The sequence below is a fragment of the Ahaetulla prasina genome, chromosome 1 (genome assembly GCF_028640845.1).
Source record: "Ahaetulla prasina isolate Xishuangbanna chromosome 1, ASM2864084v1, whole genome shotgun sequence".
Classification (NCBI taxonomy): Eukaryota; Metazoa; Chordata; class Lepidosauria; order Squamata; family Colubridae; genus Ahaetulla; species Ahaetulla prasina.
In genome coordinates this window covers 374,287,737-374,305,737 of record NC_080539.1, presented here as the reverse complement: position 1 = coordinate 374,305,737, position 18,001 = coordinate 374,287,737, and the positions used below count along the sequence as shown (strand labels likewise).

Sequence of the window (18,001 nt, the reverse complement as noted above, 5' to 3'; positions counted from 1 at the left end):
CACTGATCACGCCTTCTCGGCACTCTCCGAGCCCTTGCACCAGGAGGGGGTGGCTCTCGCTACTCGTTTGAGCTCTGTCTCTCCTCCCTGCCTGCAGGCCTTACTAATTCTGGACAGCCTTGCCTGGACTGACTCTGCCCTTCCCCAGTTTCCTCCAAGGCCCACGGAGCTGCCCTCTCACTCGCTGTCAGTTTTTGTTCCAGCTCATCTTCCGCCGCAGACTCAGACCGGGGCATGACTTCATATCATATCATTTTAAATCTGATTTAAATCATTGCTAAGGCTCTTTCCGACAAAAATACAGGATAACCATGTTGTAAAGAGTCCGTCTCTGTTTCTCCCCCCCAAAAAAGTTAGAAAAGCAACTTAGGACTAAGGAGAATTTTCCGAACAGTTAGAACAATTAATCAGTGGAACTACTTGCCTCCAGAAGTTAGGAATGCTTCAACATTGGAAGTTTTTAAGAAGAGATGACTGAAATCATATAGGATTTCTTGCCTAAGCAGGGGGTTGGACTAGAAGACCTCCAAGGTCCCTTCCGATTCTTTCTATTCTTATTCCCTTGTTTTTAGTGACCTCCAAAGATCTAATGGAAAATGGGAGCAAGTAGCAAGAACTCCAAAAGCTTTTCTCAAGTCAAGTAACGGCTTCATTAGGGGCGTTGGGGAAACTCTCAGGGATGGAAGTAACAATGGGACTCAGCTCCCAACATTAGCTGCTTGGAGAAACATCCTTAAATGTCCACTATTCGTGGCTTAAGGAAGACAGTAACACCAAAGGTGAAGCTCTTGGCCCACCACAATCTTAAGCCATCTTAAGCCATGTTTCTGTGAAGTTCTCTCAACCAGAAACACAATCAAGAACTCTTAAACCTCTTCCCCATCTCAGCTTCGTACAAAGGAAGTCATTCATCCATCCATCCATCCATCCATCCATCCAGTCTTCCTTCCTTCCTGTCAGTCAGTCACCCATCCATCCTTCCTTCGTCTTCCATCCATCCAGTCATTCTTCCTTCCAGTCATCCATCCATCCACCCATCCAGCCTTCCTTCCTTCCTGTCAGTCATTGATCCATCCATCCAGTCATCCATCCTTCCTTCTTTCCATCCATCCATCCATCCATCCATCCAGTCTTCCTTCTTCCTTCCTGTCAGTTATCCTTCCTTCTTTCCTTCCTTCCTTCCAGTCATCCATCCATCCATCCAGTCATCCTTCCTTCCTGTCATCCATCACTTCTTCTGCAGGCAGAATAACAGAGTTGGAAAGGACCTCTGAGGTCTTCTAGTCCAGCCTCCTTCTCAAGCAGGAGACCCTACACCATTTCAGACAAAGGCCTGTCCAGTCTCTTCTTGAAAACCTCCAGTGATGGGAGCACCCAGAACTTCTGAAGGCAAGCCGTTCCACTAATTGATTGTTCGTTAATTGTTAGAAGATAGCAGCAAATGTCAACGGTATCAAGGGGGACATTTTTTGGGACAATACCACACAAGTTGGAATCAACTAGGAGAGATGGCTTTGGTGGTCCTTTGGCCCTCCTGATTTGTGTAGAGTCCACAACCGCCATGGCTTTTTAGACCCACCTGTGGATCCGCCTACGACGAGTATCGGACACTGAGGGCTGTAGCTTCTCTCCTTCTCTGCTTTGATCGGGCGCCAGGAGCCATCCACCAAGTACTCTATCTCGTCTGCATCTTCACATTCCTTTAAGATCTTCGACAGGAGCCTAAAGAAAGATGGTGAACCCAGCTGGTGATTTCAGACTCCAGAAGCTTCAGGGCCATGTTCTAACTTCCCAGGAATGGCTTCCATCTTAAGAGGGGTTTCAGGAAATGGTCAGGACCATACCTGATGGCAGAGAGGTCACCAACCCGTGGGTGGCTCAGCCTGTAAGACAGCCTGTTATTAAACACAGCTGCTTGCAATTACTGCAGGCTCGAGTCCCACCAGGAGCCTTCCATCCTTTATAAGGTAGGTAAAATGAGGACCCAGATTGTTGGGGGGGGACAATAAGTTGACTTTTTATATAAATATACAAATAGGACGAGACTATTGCCTTACACAATGTAAGCCGCCCTGAGTCTTCGGAGAAGGGCGGGATATAAATGCAAATAAAAATAAACAAAAAACAAAAAAACCCGAGGCTCACTAGATACCAGAGCATCCGACTGCCGCTCCACCCAAAACCAGGAGCCAGCTTAAATTGTAATCAACGATTACAATTTTAAATTCTGGCAGAAGAATATTAAAGATCTTGGTAAACGTCAAGGACAGATCACCAAAGTTTTGTCAGATGGGGCGATTCTCTAAGGAAGCAGTCCCCAAACCTTTCTGGATCCAGGGACCGGTTTCGGAAAAAAAATAGTGTTGTGCCTGCGCCCCCCGAGCCAGGCCCCCTGCCGGAAGTGACTTGGAAAGTGAGGGGGAAGGGCCGTCAGGACTTACCTCGGGAGCACCGGCTTCCCTGGCTCAGCTCCAGGAGCCAGAGGCAGGCCAGGTGGAGGAGATAACGAGGCCTCCGGCCCCTGACTCTTTCCCCACCCCCAGGCCATGCCTCCAGACCCAGCTGATGGCAATCAGACCTGGCTGGACCCTAGGTTTCGTAGGCAGGAGAGGTGGGAACAACAGAAGCAGGGGTGGGGCAGGCCTAGGAAGTGCTAAGTCAGTGCTTCTCAATTATTTTCTGTCATGCCCCCCTAGGAAGAAGAAAACATTTTTCGCGCCCCCCGCACGACTGTAAACACGGGGCTTGTTATGACAGTGTTTGCCGAGGTCAAACGCGCCCCCCTTTACGGAGCCTCGCGCCCCCCCTGGGGGGCCCGCCCCACTATTTGAGAAGCACTGTGCTAAGTCATGGAGCCACACCCCACAGGATATAAAAGCAGCAAGGGCTGCTGTACCTCTTCGTAGAAGCAAATCAACTGCTTAACTAGAGCTGAAGTACTGTTTGTTCCTGGTTGACTCATCAAGAGAGATAACGAGACACTCGGCAGATGCTCGCTCATTTGCTGCCAGAGCTGATAGTGCTGGCTAATTAAGTCATCGCACGGACTGAGGCGAGGGGGACAGAACAAACAGTCTTCCATGGATGGGAGGAAGGGGGATGGTTTTTCACATGCCGTCAACTCTGAAGCTGGCCGGACTGAGGCCATCTTGGAGGCTTCAGAGTTGCCACAATGGTGCTGAGGGAGAAGGGGAGGGGAATAGAGAAAGCTGGGGTTTTGTAGCCAAAACAAAATAGTTTCTCCTGAGAAGCAAGGCCATTCCCACAGGTGGTTGAAGAGAGGAGTGTAGTTTCCAAGCAATCAGAGAGCACCTAGACTGGACCGTATGACTGATTGCTTGGGAAAAGGGGAATAACGTTTAATTAGGTGAAAACTGTGGGAGCCTTTAGAGTCGGTTTTCACCAGTCTATGCCAATATAATAGGTCCAATAAACCTGTTCTTTGAAGAACCTGCTTGCTTCAGAGTTGTGCTTGCTATGGCCGTATTACTTGGAACCGTGACACATGCAACCTACCGTATTTTCCTGAAAATAAGACCCAGTCTTATTTTTTTTTCCCCACCAAAAAAGGTCTTATTTTTTTTGGGGGGGGGGGGAATGTCATCCACGGACTCACCTCACTTGCGCGCGTCACCCCTGCCCCCGGCCTCTTTTTTGCTATCAGGCCTTCAGGAAAGCCTTACCTAAGCTTCCTAAGTGTAGTGAACTCTGCAGCATGTAATTTACAGCTCAACTATAATCTGTTCTCCCCTCCTCCTCTCAGGCTGTGTCATAAATCACATTCTCCAACGAGGCACTTTCACGGGCTGTAGAAACCACTCCTCACAAAGTGGCTCTGGTAATGAGATCCAACCTTGGAGGAAGGTATGTGTGGAATGTGGCTGCTGAATTGCTCTGTCAGTTCTCACCCCTTTCTGCCCATGGGAACTCGAGAGCAGACTAGAAATGCTTTGCGAGTTGACACCTTCATTGCTTGCCCGCTGCTTGCATGGACCGATTCCCAGCGGGCTGCAGACTGGTATCAGTCCATAGACTGGGGTTGGGGACCCCTGCTCTAGGTGTCCTTTTTTTTTTTTTTTTTGCAAGTGAACATGGCCAGAAAGGACTGTGAGTGACTCTATTAGACCATTTACAAAGACTTTGTCACCTCACAAATGAGCTCCTGAAATGGATTGGGAAGACATGTAGCTTGATGTGTCAACGTTGGTGGGAGGATTCTTGATAGTTCCTTGGCTGTTGTAAGTCATCTTTGTGGTTTGTTTAATGTTTGGGTTGGTAGTTATCAGTTCCTGATAAATAATATGCCAATCAAGGAACTACCAACTCAAAGAAACAGCTGAATCATGGAACTACCAATAACACCCCCACCAACGGTTACAGGGTCAGCCACTTGTATATAACAGAGAGGAAACCCCACTCCCTTCTACCACCGATGATGTTACCTAGTTGGGTCATGAAACGTCTGCAAGAACACAACTAAACTCAGAGAGCACCAAGGACCATCACCCCAATTTTCCTGGCCCTCCTGGGATTCCTGTAACAAGGTGTCCTGTTTTATGTTGGCAAGTAACTGACTCAACTAACCCATCGATCATCAGCTGATCATATGTGGCTGGTTTGTCACACACCGGACACATCCACGTGGGTTTCTTCTCGTTCATCTGCAGGTAGAAAACTGCATCGAAGCACTGGAGGTGGGCACACGTTTCCGCCCGACACGGTACCGACAGGCGCATCTTTACCAGCTTTGGAAGAGAAAGGAAAAAAAAACCACATGAGCGCCACAGGCAAAAAACCCAAATCTAGAATAGATCCTGATCAAATACAGAATAACAGAGTTGGAAGGGATCTAATCCAGCCCCCATGCTCAAGCAGGAAATCCAGTGGTAAGTTGCTACCAGTTTGCACCAGATCGGGCGAATTGATAGCGGTGGTGGGCAGAGCTTCCGCATTGGATGCTTCCGTCTGGATGCTTCTGTGCATGCGCAGAAGTGTTGCGCACAAGCGCATGCACCCCCAAGAGCAAACCGGTAGTGACGGGTTTTGAAACCCGCCACTGAGGGGATCCTATACCATTCCGGACAAATGATTGTCCAGTCCCTTCTTAAAAGCCTCTGATGAGGGAGCACCCACAACTTCTGGAGCAAGCTATTCAGTTGGTTGGTTGGTGGGTGGGTGGGTGAGTTTGAGGGAGGGAAGGTGGGAGGGAAGAATACAAGGGCCTCTGTGGCTCAGAGTGGTTATTAATACAGCTGCCTGCAATTATTGCAGGTTCTAGTCCCACCAGGCCCAAGGTTGACTCAGCCTTCCATCCTTTATAAGGTAGGTAAAATGAGGACCCAGATTGTTGGTGGCAATAAGTTGACTTTGTATATAAATATACAAATAGGATGAAGACTATTGCTAACATAGTGTAAGCCGCCCTGAGTCTTCGGAGAAGGGCGGGGTATAAATGCAAATAAAAAAAAAATAGTTGGCTGGTGGAGGGAGGGAGGAGGGAGGGAGGGATAAAGAGTTGGTTGGTTGTTCGGAGGGACGGATGGAGTGTTGGTGGGAGGGAGGGAGGGGAGAGAGAGGGAGGGAGGGTGGGTGGGTGGGTGGGAGGGAGGGAGGGATGGCCAGTTGGTTGGTTGGATGGAGAGTTCGTTAATGAGAAGGAGGACGGATAGGGTTGGTTGGTTGGATGAAAGAATGAATGAATGGAGGGAGGGATGGGCGGTTGGTTGGTTGGATGGATAGAGGGAGGGTTGGTGGGAGGAAGGGAGGGAGGGATGGGCAGATGGTTGGTTAGTCAGTTGGTTGGATAGATAGATGGATGGATGGATGGATGGATGGATCTGCTTCCCCAAGGGGGTGAAAGGGGTACTTGGCCTTCCAACCAGTAAGTTGGAGCAGAAGTTAAAAAAGTGGTTAAGAACCCACTCAAAGGCTCAAAATTTCACGGGTGCATTTCACACCCACCAGAATAGGTTCTCAGTGACCAGCCACTTACGACCGTTGGCTAGCAGATGCGCCATTTAGCTTCTCTGTTCAGAAGTGCCTTTTGCTGAAGTTCTTGCCTTGCAGCACGATGCTTACCGGGCATATTAAAGATACTCGGACGCCAGTGGTGGCGATCTCGCTCTCTGGATCCAGCCGCAACTTCTCTTTGACTGCAGGGTTGGGGGAAGAGGGTCAAAGGGTGGGGAAGAGAAGACCAAATGAGAACCAAGAAACAATATGAGGGGTGAGGTTTGGTTGCCCCAATTCCCTCGAAGATCAGAGATGGGATGAGTCTCCTTCTTCAAGGTCATCTCTGGACTGTCCCAATTTTAGGCCACTTGCAAGATTACCGTATTTTTTGGAGTATAAGATGCACCTTAGTTTTTGGGGAGGAAAATAAGAAAAAAGCTGATTGGCAGGTGGATTGGCCTCTTGGAATAACCCCAATCAGCTGTTCCCAGAGGTGAATTTTAGCAACAGGTTCCTTGGTTGTGAGCTCTGTGCCTTGCTTTTTTTTTGCTTTTTTCTTTCCCTCTGAAAGCCTCCGAAACAGAGTTTCAGAAAGAAAGCCTCTGAAGCTCTGTTTGCGGGCTTTTTTTCTGAAGCTCTGTTTGGGAGCTTTTTTTCTGAAGCTGTGTCTGGCGGCTTTTTTTCTGAAGCTCTGTTTGGGAGCTTTTTTTCTGAAGCTGTGTCTGGCGGCTTTTTTTCTGAAGCTCTGTTTGGGAGCTTTTTTTCTGAAGCTCTGTTTGGGGGCTTTTTTTCTGAAGCTCTGTTTGGGGGCTTTTTTTCTGAAGCTGTGTCTGGCGGCTTTTTTTCTGAAGCTCTGTTTGGGAGCTTTTTTTCTGAAGCTGTGTCTGGCGGCTTTTTTTCTGAAGCTCTGTTTGGGAGCTTTTTTTCTGAAGCTGTGTCTGGCGGCTTTTTTTCTGAAGCTCTGTTTGGGAGCTTTTTTTCTGAAGCTGTGTCTGGCGGCTTTTTTTCTGAAGCTCTGTTTGGGAGCTTTTTTTCTGAAGCTGTGTCTGGCGGCTTTTTTTCTGAAGCTCTGTTTGGGGGCTTTTTTTTCTGAAGCTCTGTTTGGGGGCTTTTTTTCTGAAGCTCTGTTTGGAGGCTTCTTTTCTGAAGCTCTGTTTGGGGGCTTCGTTTCTAATGCTTTTTTCAGTCTCTGAAACCTCCGTTTGAGAAGCTGGGCGGGGCTACATTCGGAGTATAAGACACATCCAGATTTTCACCCTCTTTTTTGGGGGAAAAAGGTGCTTCTTATACTTCGAAAAATACGGTAAGTGGCCTAAATAGGCCTTAGATAGCCCTCCAGGTTAAGTGAAAGATTCAGTTACAGAGAAAGGGGGTAGAGAGAGACAGATACACGGAATGAGAGTTGAACCAACTCACCGAGAGCCTTGCAAAGTTCTGGGTGTTTAATGCCGATGGTTTTTAATCGCTGTAACAATTCTGACGACGTTGTCTGTCGCACCAGGAAGAGGCCCACGGAGTAACTCTGTAAAGAAGAGGGAGAACAAAAAAGGGTGTCGCGTCCCAAGCACAAATGCTCTAAAATACAGCCGCCTTTAGCACCACAACTCAACCTAAAATATCTGCTGCTGAGCGAGGCGTTTGCGAAACGAGTTTCTCTCCGCCCCACCCCCCCATTTGATGACCCTCCCCGTCACATTGGTTAAGTCAGGGGTCTGCAAACTTGGCTCCTTTAAGACTTGTGGACTTCAACTCCCAGAGTCCCTCAGCCAGCAAAGCAAAGCTGGCTGAGGAACTCTGGGAGTTGAAGTCCACAAGTCTTAAAGGGACCAAGGTTGGAGACCCCTGAACTAGGTAACATCATCAGGGCTAATGTTGTTTTTACGACTTGAAAAGCTACTTAGAAGTCCCTTGTCATGGCTGGAACGCCCAGTGGATCATCACGGGTGACAAGAAACCCAGAAGGTTCGCCTCTCGCAGGACCGATGCAGAGTCTGAAAAAAACGAATCCCCCACCCCACCCCAGGCCAGCAGCTCCAAGCCCCTGTAATGCAGGCCCGGCCTGCCGGTGCAGGAAGCAGGGTAAAATCAGAGAGAAGGTGACGGATGCTCACTTCCCACCTCCACCCCCACACCCCGCTAGCCGACGTGAGACTCACCTTCCCGTAATTCCCCCAGATGATGGTGATGCGGTTGGTGGCGGAAGACAAGTACATGAGATGAGTAAGGTTGATGGGACGACATGGCCTCTTTGGCTCTACCCCGGGCTTGTTGGAAGGGTAGTAGCCCTGGAAAAAGAGAGAGAGAGAAAAGGGCTGTTTGAAGGTGACCAGAAAGAGCACTGAAGACTTTGCTCTGCTCTCGTGGGTAGAGAATGACGAGGCCGCAACTCGATGATGTGAAGGCAGACATCAGACGCCATAAGGCATGGGAGTCAAACTCAGTGCTTAGATCTGGCCCGTGGGGCCAGCCTGGAAACAGCAAAGGAGCTCCGCTTTCGCTGGCAGAGGACTGCAGGAGGCCGTCCAGGCTGAAAACGGGGCATTGGGCAGGCGGTGCGCCACCGCACCCGCCACCCCGAGCTCTGTTTTTGCTGGCACAGGGCTGCAAGAGGCTGTCTAGGCCAAAGGGAGGCAGCGCGCAGGCCCCCCGAGCTCCATTTTCGCTGGCAGAAGACTGCAGGAAGCCGTCCAGGGCAAAAACGGGGCACAGGGAGGCCGCGTGCGACCCCCGCCCCCAAGCTCCATTTTTGCTGGCGGAGAACTATCAAAACAAACTAAAAACAAAAGAAAAGGAGAAATGTTTCCCCTTTTGCGTTTGAGCATGCAGGAAGGGACAGCAAAGGAAAAAGGGAAAGAGGAAAGACCAAGAAAAGAAGGGAGGGTGGGAAGAGAGCAAGGAAGGAAAGATCAGGCAAGAGGGGAAGGAAGAAGGAAGAAAGAAAGAAAGGAAGGAAGGAAGGAAGGAAGGAAGGAAGGAAGGAAGGAAGGAAGGAAGGGGAGGGGAGGGGAAGGGAGGGGAGGGGAGGAGAGGAGAGGAGAGAGGAAAGGAAAGGAATTGAGGGAGAAAGGGAGGACAAACGGAGGGACATAAGAAGATAGATAGATAGATAGATGATAGATAGATAGATAGATAGATAGATAGATAGATAGATAGATAGATAGATAGATAGATAGATAGATAGATAGATGATAGATAGGAATGGAAGGAGACAGAAGTGAAACAAAGGAAGGAAGGAAGGAAGAACAATCAGAGGAAAGAAGGGGGGAAAGAAATTGAAGGAGGAAGGAATGGAAGGAGACAGAAGTGAGAAGGAAGGAAGGAAGGAAGGAAGGAAGGAAGGAAGGAAGGAAGGAAGGAAGGAAGGAAGGAAGGAAGGAAGGAAGGAAGGAAGGAAGGAAGGACGAAAATAATGAGAGTGAGGAAGGGTCTGAGGGAAATCCTGCCTTAGCACTTGGCCATCACAGGTGCCCCTGACATGAGTCCCGTGTCATACCCACCACGGCCAGGCTCCCCAGCCCCACCCACCATGGCCATGCCCCCCCTCCTCCGGCCACACCCACCCTGATGCAGCCCTCAATGAAATCAAGTTTGACATTCCTGCCATAGGGGAAACCTCGGGATGCCTACTTCTGGAGGCAGCTTATAAAATGTATGTGGCTCGAACCAAGACTGAGGCAACAGGGATCAAGAAAGACGAAAAATGTAGAGTTATTCTTTTTGCCCACCGTCTTAGGCAGGCACCCCTAATTGGAGGGGGGCATCGGTGTTTGCAGAAGAGGAAGTGAGGAGTACTGCCCAGGCTCCGGGTCACCCCGAACCGGCAGCTGCCACCTTTTGCTCCGAAACCCATACAAAGATCAAGTTGTGTAAGTGGAGATGGGCCTGGCTAACCGGGAGAAGCTAAGCCCAGTTCAAACAGACGTGGCCCACCGATTCTTCCGGACGACGTCCCCAAATGACTTACCGGAACCGAACAATAACTGTGGTTGACTTTGACGGCGATATTCGGGGGATATTGATCTTCCTGAGGGCAGCTGGTATCTGTGTAGCAGATTCTGAGAAAGGAAGCACAGGTTAGGGAGCGAGATGGGAGAGAGAGCCAGGAGGGTTATGTATGGAGCGCAGAGAAGAGCAACCAAGAGGATTAGGGGACAGGAGGCTAAAACATATGAAGAACGGTTGCAGGAACTGGGTATGTCTAGTTTAATGAAAAGAAGGACTAGGGGAGACATGATAGCAGTGTTCCAATATCTCAGGGGCTGCCACAAAGAAGAGGGAGTCAAACTATTCTCCAAAGCACCTGACGGCAGGACAAGAAGCAATGGGTGGAAACTAATCAAGGAGAGAAGCAACTTAGAACTAAGGAGAAATTTCCTGACAGTTAGAACAATTAATAAGTGGAACGACTTGCCTGCAGAAGTTGTGAATGCTCCAACACTGGAAATTTTTAAGAAAATGTTGGATAACCATCTGACTGAGATGGTGTAGGGTTTCCTGCCTGGGCAGGGGGTTGGACTAGAAGGCCTCCAAGGTCCCTTCCAACTCTGTTATTCTATTCTATTCTAAAATATAATAATACATATATGTATGTATTGTGTGTATGTGTGTGTATACCTACACATATATATTTATATTTACTGACAAAAAAATATAGGGAGACTAGTATAGATCTATTTCAAGCTATTTAGTTCTCATCAGCTAGCCATACCCTTTCTGGGATTCGAACCTGGGCTTGTTTGCATATTAGGCAGATGTATTAACCTCTAAGCCACAGGTTCTCTTCGCTTTGTCAGCTATACCGGGGAGAGATTATTTCAAGCTATTGAAATCATGTCGAATCCCAGAAAGGGTATGGCTAGCTGATGAGAGCTAAATAGCTTGAAATAGATCTATACTAGCCTCCCTTTATTTCTTTGCCAGTAAATATAAATTTAACACAAAATAGTTTGTGGTGAAAGCGACTGCCTGTGAGGGCTCCTGGATTGGGGCTGAAAGGCAAACGGTGTTCTGTCTCCCCTCGCCTCCATACAAGCGATGGCTTAATTAGCCGGCAACTATCAGCTCTGGCAGCAAATTAGCGAGCGTATGCCAAGTGACTCTGTTATCTCCCTTGATGCCGATGAGTCACCCAGGAACAAACAGTACTTCAGCTCTAGTTAAGCAGTTGATTTGCCTGCTACAAAGAGGCATAGCAGCCCTCGCTGGTTTTATATCCTGTGGGGTGTGGCTCCATGACTCAGCACTTCCTAGGCCTGCCCCATCCCTGCTTCTGTTGTTTTCGCCTCTCCTGCCTACGAAACCTAGGGTCCAGCCAGGCCTGATTGCCATCAGCTGGGTCTGGAGGCGTGGTTGGGGGGGGGAAGAGTCAGGGGACGTTATCTCCTCCTCCTGGCCTGCCTCTGGCTCCTGGAGCTGAGCCAGGGAAGCCGGTGCTCCCGAGGTAAGTCCTGACGGCCTTCCCCCTCACTTTCCAAGTCACTTTCTGGCAGGGGGCCCGACTCGGGGGGGCGCCGACACAACAAAAGGGAAGCAGTTATGCACCTTCCCGTATTTGGGTAGACCAGGTTGCTTCGACAGGAAAACACTTTTTAGGCACAGAGTGCCCAAACTAGAAGACGTGTTTGCGTGTATACACATGCACACACGCACCAGACTGTCGGAAACCCGACAACCAGTTGGCTGAGCTGGGACGATGGCACATGTCCCCACAGAGTGGGCTCTGCACGCTACCTCTGGCACGCGTGCCAAAAGTTCGCCATCATACCCAGTTCCTGCAATCGTTCATCATATGTTTTAGCCTACGGGCCCTTTATCATCTTAGTTGCTCTTCTCTGGACTCTTTCTAGAGTCTCTACATCTTTTTTTATATCACGGTGACCAGGATTGGATGCCGTTTTCCCAAACGTGCAATTACTCGCCAGCTTACACATCCATCCAGTGGGGGGGATTCAAATAATTTAACTACCGGTTCTCTGCGTTAATGACCGACTGGGTGGGTGTGGCCATGGTAGGCGTGGCTAGAGGGTGTGACAGGCACTCAGCCTCCTGCACCCCCCTGGGAGCAAAAAACGAGTCGCGGGGAGGGGCGGCCCCCTGCACCCTCTTTTTGGACCTAGGCCAGGTGTCTGCAAACTTGGCTCTTTTAAGACTTGTGGACTTTAACTCCCAGAGTTCCTCAGCCAGCAAAGCTGGCTGAGGAACTCTGGGAGTTGAAGTCCACAAGTCTTAAAAGAGCCAAGTTTGCAGACATCTGGCCTAGTAGGTCTCCCTGCAACCTCCTAGGAGCAAAAACAAGCCTTCTGGAAGAGGTGCGGAGGGAAGGGGTGGGGCCAGCCAGCCATTTAACAACCGGTTCTGCCCAAGTGGTGCGAACCGGCTGAATCCCACCACTGCATCCATCCCCAATCTAGTCTCTAGTCTCCCCCTGCTGTCATCCCCGGTATGACTTTACCGTTCTTCAAACTTGACTTGCGGGAGAAAGCAAGGAGTGCCTCCTTCCTCCTCCTCCTCTCAGTTGAGGAAGGACAAAGGAGATCTAATGAAAAACAGGACTCGCACATTCCTTTTCTGGGTGTGTTGGTGAGCAACTGGAGGCTCACTGGATTTAAACTGGATTTAAAACCTGATTTTTATATCAGAGTTCCTGCATAACAATCTGTAGAGAGTCTCCGTCATCCAGGTCACAAAGGTGTTTTTTTCAGGAGGCAATTGGACTTTCTGGTTTTTTTTTTCCTTTCCTTTGAAGACGTTTCGCTTCTCATCCAAGAATTCAATGCAATTCAAGCCTTTATTGTCAAGAGTACAACATGTGTACGAGGAGATTGGCTGAGACTCCCTTTGTGCAACACACACACACACACACCCGCACCTAACACAATACGACTTACAGTGAAAGACGAAAGGAGGAGGAGAAAAGAAATCCCCATCCCAGGAATATAAATCCTTCCATTCTCCACTATCCTGTCAGAGTTGAAGAAGCTTCTTGGATGAGAAGCAAAACGTCTTCAAAGAGGAAAAAAAAACAACGAAGGAAGTCCAGTTGCCTCTTGAAAAAGCACCATCTGGGACATACGGAACAATCAACTCTACGCTCAATTCATCCCCGTATTCTCCAAAGACGTAGAGTTTTGACTCCTGCCTGGGGAAGGGAGCTGGACTTGAAGAGTCCTCCAAGATCCCTTCCAGCCCCTGGGATTCTATGATTCAATTTCAGGTCAAGACTGCCCCCTGGGGCCCAGAAAGGTCTCAGGAATGTTTCCGAATCCCATTTGTCCAGGCCAGGGGGTCTGCAAACTTGGCTCTTTTAAGACTTGTGGACTTCAACTCCCAGAGTTCCTCAGCCAGCTTTGCTTTGCTTTGTTTTGCTTTGCTGGCTGAGGAATTCTGGGAGTTGAAATCCACAAGTCTTAAAAGAGCCAAGTTTGCAGACCCCCTGGTCTAGGGCAAGGATCAGCGGCTCTGGAGCCCTGTGTGGCTCTTTCACCCCTCTGCTGCGGCTCCGTCACTCAAAACATGCGTCATAACCGCCAATGTGCAATACCTACCAGCATGCAATTTATTGAGCTTTTCAACCCCCGGTAAGCCAACCATGGATAAGCCCAAGAAAAGAAAAGTTTCAGAAGAAAACAGGACATTTAATTCGACTACATATGCTCGTTTTGTGGCCGCTCAGGAAATAGTCAGGCACGGGAAGGGTTTTTGTGGCTCCCGGTGTTTTCTTTTCTGTGGGAAACGGGTCCAAATGGCTCAAAGTTTAAGGTTGCTGACCCCTGTGGAGATTCTCAGTCATCCAGGTCAGGGTTGTCCCAAAGTGTTTTTTTTTTCAAGAGGCAACGGGAACTTCCTGGTTTTTCTTTGAAAGACGTTTCGCTTCTCATCCAAGAAGCACCTTCTGCTCTGACCGGATGAGACGCGAAACATCTTCAAAGAAAAACCAGAAAGTCCTGTTGCCTCTTGAAAAAAAAAAGCACGTGGGGTTTCCACATCCATTTCCGTCCCAAAGACAAAACTACCTGAATGACAAACACACCTTTTGCAACCGCTTTGGATCCTGCTTGCACCCCTGCCTTGTTTAATCCCCTTCCCTTCCCTTCCCATCCCTGGTTTCTAAGGAAAGAGGGTTAATTAGCACCGTAGCTTACCTGAGGACAACCTGGACTGATCTCACGCCCGGCTGCAACTCCCTGTCAAAGGACAAGAACACACAGAATCAAGACCGGAATTGAAAGTTGCCAATTTATTTATTTTATTATTTATTAATCAAATTTCTAGACCGCCCTTCTCCCGAAGGACTCAGGGCGGTGTACAGCCATATTAAAATACATAGATAGACAATGAATTTAAAATAATTTTAAAATGAAATATTTAACCGGCCAATTGAACTAAAAATAATAAAACCAATTAAAATCAGTATAAAGTTTAAAATTTAAAATTTAAAAGCTAAAAAATCTAATCCAGTCCTGCGCACCTGAATAAGTGTGTTTTAAGTTCACGACGGAAGGTTCTAAGGTTGGCGAAGTCCTGGGGGGAGCTCGTTCCAGAGGGCGGGAGCCCCCACAGAGAAGGCCCTTCCCCTGGGTGTCGCCAGACGACACTGCCTAGCTGACGGCACCCTGAGGAGTCCCTCTCTGTGAGAGCGCACGGGTCGGTGAGAGGTATTCGGTAGCAGAAGGCGGTCCCGTAAATAGCCCGGTCCTATGCCATGGAGCGCTTTAAAGGTGATCACCAACACCTTGAAGCGCACCCGGAAGGCCACAGGTAGCCAGTGCAGTCTGCGCAGGATAGGTGTCACCCGGGAGCCACGAGGGGCTCCTTCTATCACCTGCGCAGCCGCATTCTGGACTAACTGCAGTCTCCGGATGCCCTTCAAGGGGAGCCCCATGTAGAGAGCATTGCAGTAATCTAGGCGAGACGTCACGAGGGCGTGAGTGACCGTGCATAGGGCATCCCGGTCTAGAAAGGGGCGCAACTGGCGCACCAGGCGAACCTGGTAAAAAGCTCTCCTGGAGACGGCCGCCAAATGATCTTCGAAGGACAGCCGTTCATCCAGGAGGACGCCCAAGTTGCGCACCCTCTCCATTGGGGCCAATGACTCGCCCCCAACAGTCAGCCGCGGCTGCAATTTGGCTGAGATGGCAAAAATCTCAGCCTTTTTGAAAGACAATACGCAAGAAAGATATTTAAGTGAATGGAAAAAATGGATTGACTATATTCAAAACAGATATCAGACTAAGAGTTATCAGACTGCCTTTGAATGATTAGGATGTATTATTTTTGATTGTTTTGGGGAAAGTTAGGAATTGATGAGAATTGAAGGATTATAATTTAGTTAGGAAAGAATTTTTTTTAGTATATGTTTGCTTTATTTTTACTATACCTTGTGTTTGTTCCGGGAAGTCGGGGAGGGGGTTTGGGAAGGAAGGGGAGGGGAAAGGGGGGAGGGGGGAAAGGGGGGGAGAAATTTTGTAAAACTTTTTCAATAATAAAAAAAAAAAAGACCGGAAAAACCACAAGTGATTTCCATAGGCAGATGGGGAAAAAAAAGAAAGGAAGAAGAAGAAGAAGAAAAAAAGGCCACGTAGACGAAGAAGCAGGTCCGACTTGGGTTTTCCCGAGCTGACAACTCTTCAGTCATGCCCTAAAATCCCAGATTAGAGGGCCACACACACAAACACCCCACACAAGGCGAGATGACCCATCTGCTACAAACCCTGTAATTTGGAGGGCGTGCAATTAACTTCGAACAGGTTTGGACGAAGAAGAAGAAGAAGCGAGCCTGGCTCCAAAGGGATTCGCAAGGTTGGTCGGCTGACCGACAAGGAAAGGCCAGAGGGGCTCTAAACCCCGCGATCAGGAGGCACAGCAGGTTGTGCCGAACTATTTCTGCTGTGGCGACTAGGACTCCAAGGTCCATCAGCCACAGCCCGCGGCCAAACAGCGTGGGGATGAGAGAGGGGAGTTTCCCGCCACTGACAAGCCACACGTTCGGTAGAGGGAAACATAGTTCACGGTTGGATAGTCCTCGACTTACGATAATTGAGCCTGTAAATTGTGCCGGTTGTTAAGCAAGCCATCATCACCATGTTCGCACCTGATTTTAGGTCCTTCTTCTGTGGCAGTCATTAAGTGAACATGGCTGGAAAGCATCTTGAAACCACGGGCGCCACAAAGATCACATGACTTTCCTTCCTTCCCTATCTTTCTTTTTCTTTCCTTTCTTTTTAACACTTTTTCTCTTTTTTCTTTCTTTCTTCCTTTCTTTCTCTCTTAATTTTTCCTTTCTTTCTTTTTCTTTCTCACACTTTTTCTCTTTCCTTCCTTTTTTTCTCTTTCACTTTTCTTTCTCTTTCTTTTCTTCCTTCTTCCTTCTTTCTCTTTCCTCTTTTTCTTTCTCTTTCTTTCTTTCTTTCTTTCTTTCTTTCTTTCTTTCTTTCTTTCTTTCTTTCTTTCTTTCTTTCATCTCCCTCCCTCTCTCTCTCGCACTCTCTCCCTCACCCTCCCTTTCAAAACTTCGAAATCCAGGTCGTTTTGGAGGGTCCGTCGTAACTTCAAATGGTCGCTAAGAGACTGGATGTAAGTCAAGGGCTATCTGTATGATTGCTGAGGCACACTGACGCAAAGGTTAGGGATTGGTCCAGTGGTGGGTTTCAAATTTTTTTACTACCGGTTCTGTGGGTGTGGCTTGGTGGGCATGGCATGTCATGGCTTGGTGGGCGCGGCAGGGGAAGGATACTGCAAAATCTCCCTTCCCACCCCACTCCAGGGGAAGGTTACTGAAAAATCCCCATTTCTTCCCAATCTGCTGGGACTCGGAAGGCAGAGAATAGATGGGGGCGGGGCCAGTCAGAATTTTTACTACCGGTTCTCCGAACTGCTCAAAATTTCCGCTGCCGGTTCTCCAGAATTGGTCAGAACCTGCTGAAACCCACCTCTGGATTTGGTCCCTTAGGAACAAACACCAATTAGAGCAGCGGTTCTCAACCTGTGGGTCGGGACCCCATTGGGGGTCAAATGACGATTTGCCAGGGGTCGCCTAAGACCATCGGAAATATGGGAAGTATACTTGCGAGTCGAAGAATCGCGCTCCAATGGTTGACTCCACAATCTAGCTGCAGGCTTTTCAAATCGCTAGCCGAATTCGGCTTCAGGCGCGATGAATTAAAAAAGAGAGAAATCTTTGCTCTGATGTCTCCCTCTCAAGCCAGCTGCAATCACTCCCAATCGCTAGCCTAATCTGGCTTCAGGCGCCATAAACTTAATAGGGGAGGAATCTCCGCTTTAATGCCTCCGTCCTCAAGGCAATCGCAAGCAGTTCAGATCGCTAGCCAATACGGCTTCAGGCGCAATAAATTCAAAACAAAAATAATTTTACGGTTGAGGTCACCACATTGTGGGGAATTGTATTAAAGGGGTCGCAGCACTATAAAGGTTGAGAACCACTGAATTAGAGAGAAACCATTCATGCTCCCATTTTCCTGGAACAGTACTGAGGTTGATAGAGGTACCTTTCATGTATGGCAAAGACGATATTTTTTGAAAGAAGATTGACTTTCTGCTGTTGGATTGGCTACTCTTGTCACTAAACCCTCAAAACCCCTTGCTTGGATTTTTTTTTTTTTTTTTAAAAGAAATATTTCATTTTACCCGTTCATCATTCCAAGAAGCCTTCGATTTTACACGGCACTTCGCGAGGAGATTACCTGGAATTCCTGATCAGCTCGACCTGTCGTGGCGTCAGGGCAAACACGCAAGGGCTCTCTTGAAGTTTCTCGTTGTTCTGCGGGACTGGACAGGGAAGGCAAAAAAGACGGTCAGGGGAGCAACCCGAAAGGAGACGGAGAAATCTCAACAAAATGACACCTCCGCTGACGAGACGAGACTGAGGAGGTCTGGCTGAAAGCCCGACTGGCATTTGAGGAAGGGAAACCGATTATGGGATCCTGTGCAGGAATCCTATATAAACATCTGCCCTTCGGAGGGACTTCACAAACCAAGAAAATGATCATCAGTCAAAGATAGTTAATGGTTGATCCTCGGCACTCCCTGAGCT

General features: G+C 48.6%; 1 protein-coding gene across 3 annotated transcripts in view; it reads right to left on the bottom strand.

The window, feature by feature from the left end:
• PIAS4 (protein inhibitor of activated STAT 4) overlaps positions 1–18,001 on the bottom strand; it is a 56,377-nt gene that overhangs the window by 3,583 nt on the left and 34,793 nt on the right. For all 3 annotated transcript variants that reach the window (XM_058163652.1, XM_058163651.1, XM_058163650.1), the window contains exons 3-10: positions 17,652–17,736; positions 14,094–14,135; positions 9,917–10,007; positions 8,109–8,237; positions 7,369–7,474; positions 6,079–6,152; positions 4,585–4,745; positions 1,580–1,722 (exon numbers count right to left, since the gene is read on the bottom strand). In XM_058163652.1, the coding sequence (XP_058019635.1) occupies positions 1,580–1,722; positions 4,585–4,745; positions 6,079–6,152; positions 7,369–7,474; positions 8,109–8,237; positions 9,917–10,007; positions 14,094–14,135; positions 17,652–17,736 (831 nt within the window). The remainder of the gene's footprint in view (positions 1–1,579; positions 1,723–4,584; positions 4,746–6,078; positions 6,153–7,368; positions 7,475–8,108; positions 8,238–9,916; positions 10,008–14,093; positions 14,136–17,651; positions 17,737–18,001) is intronic.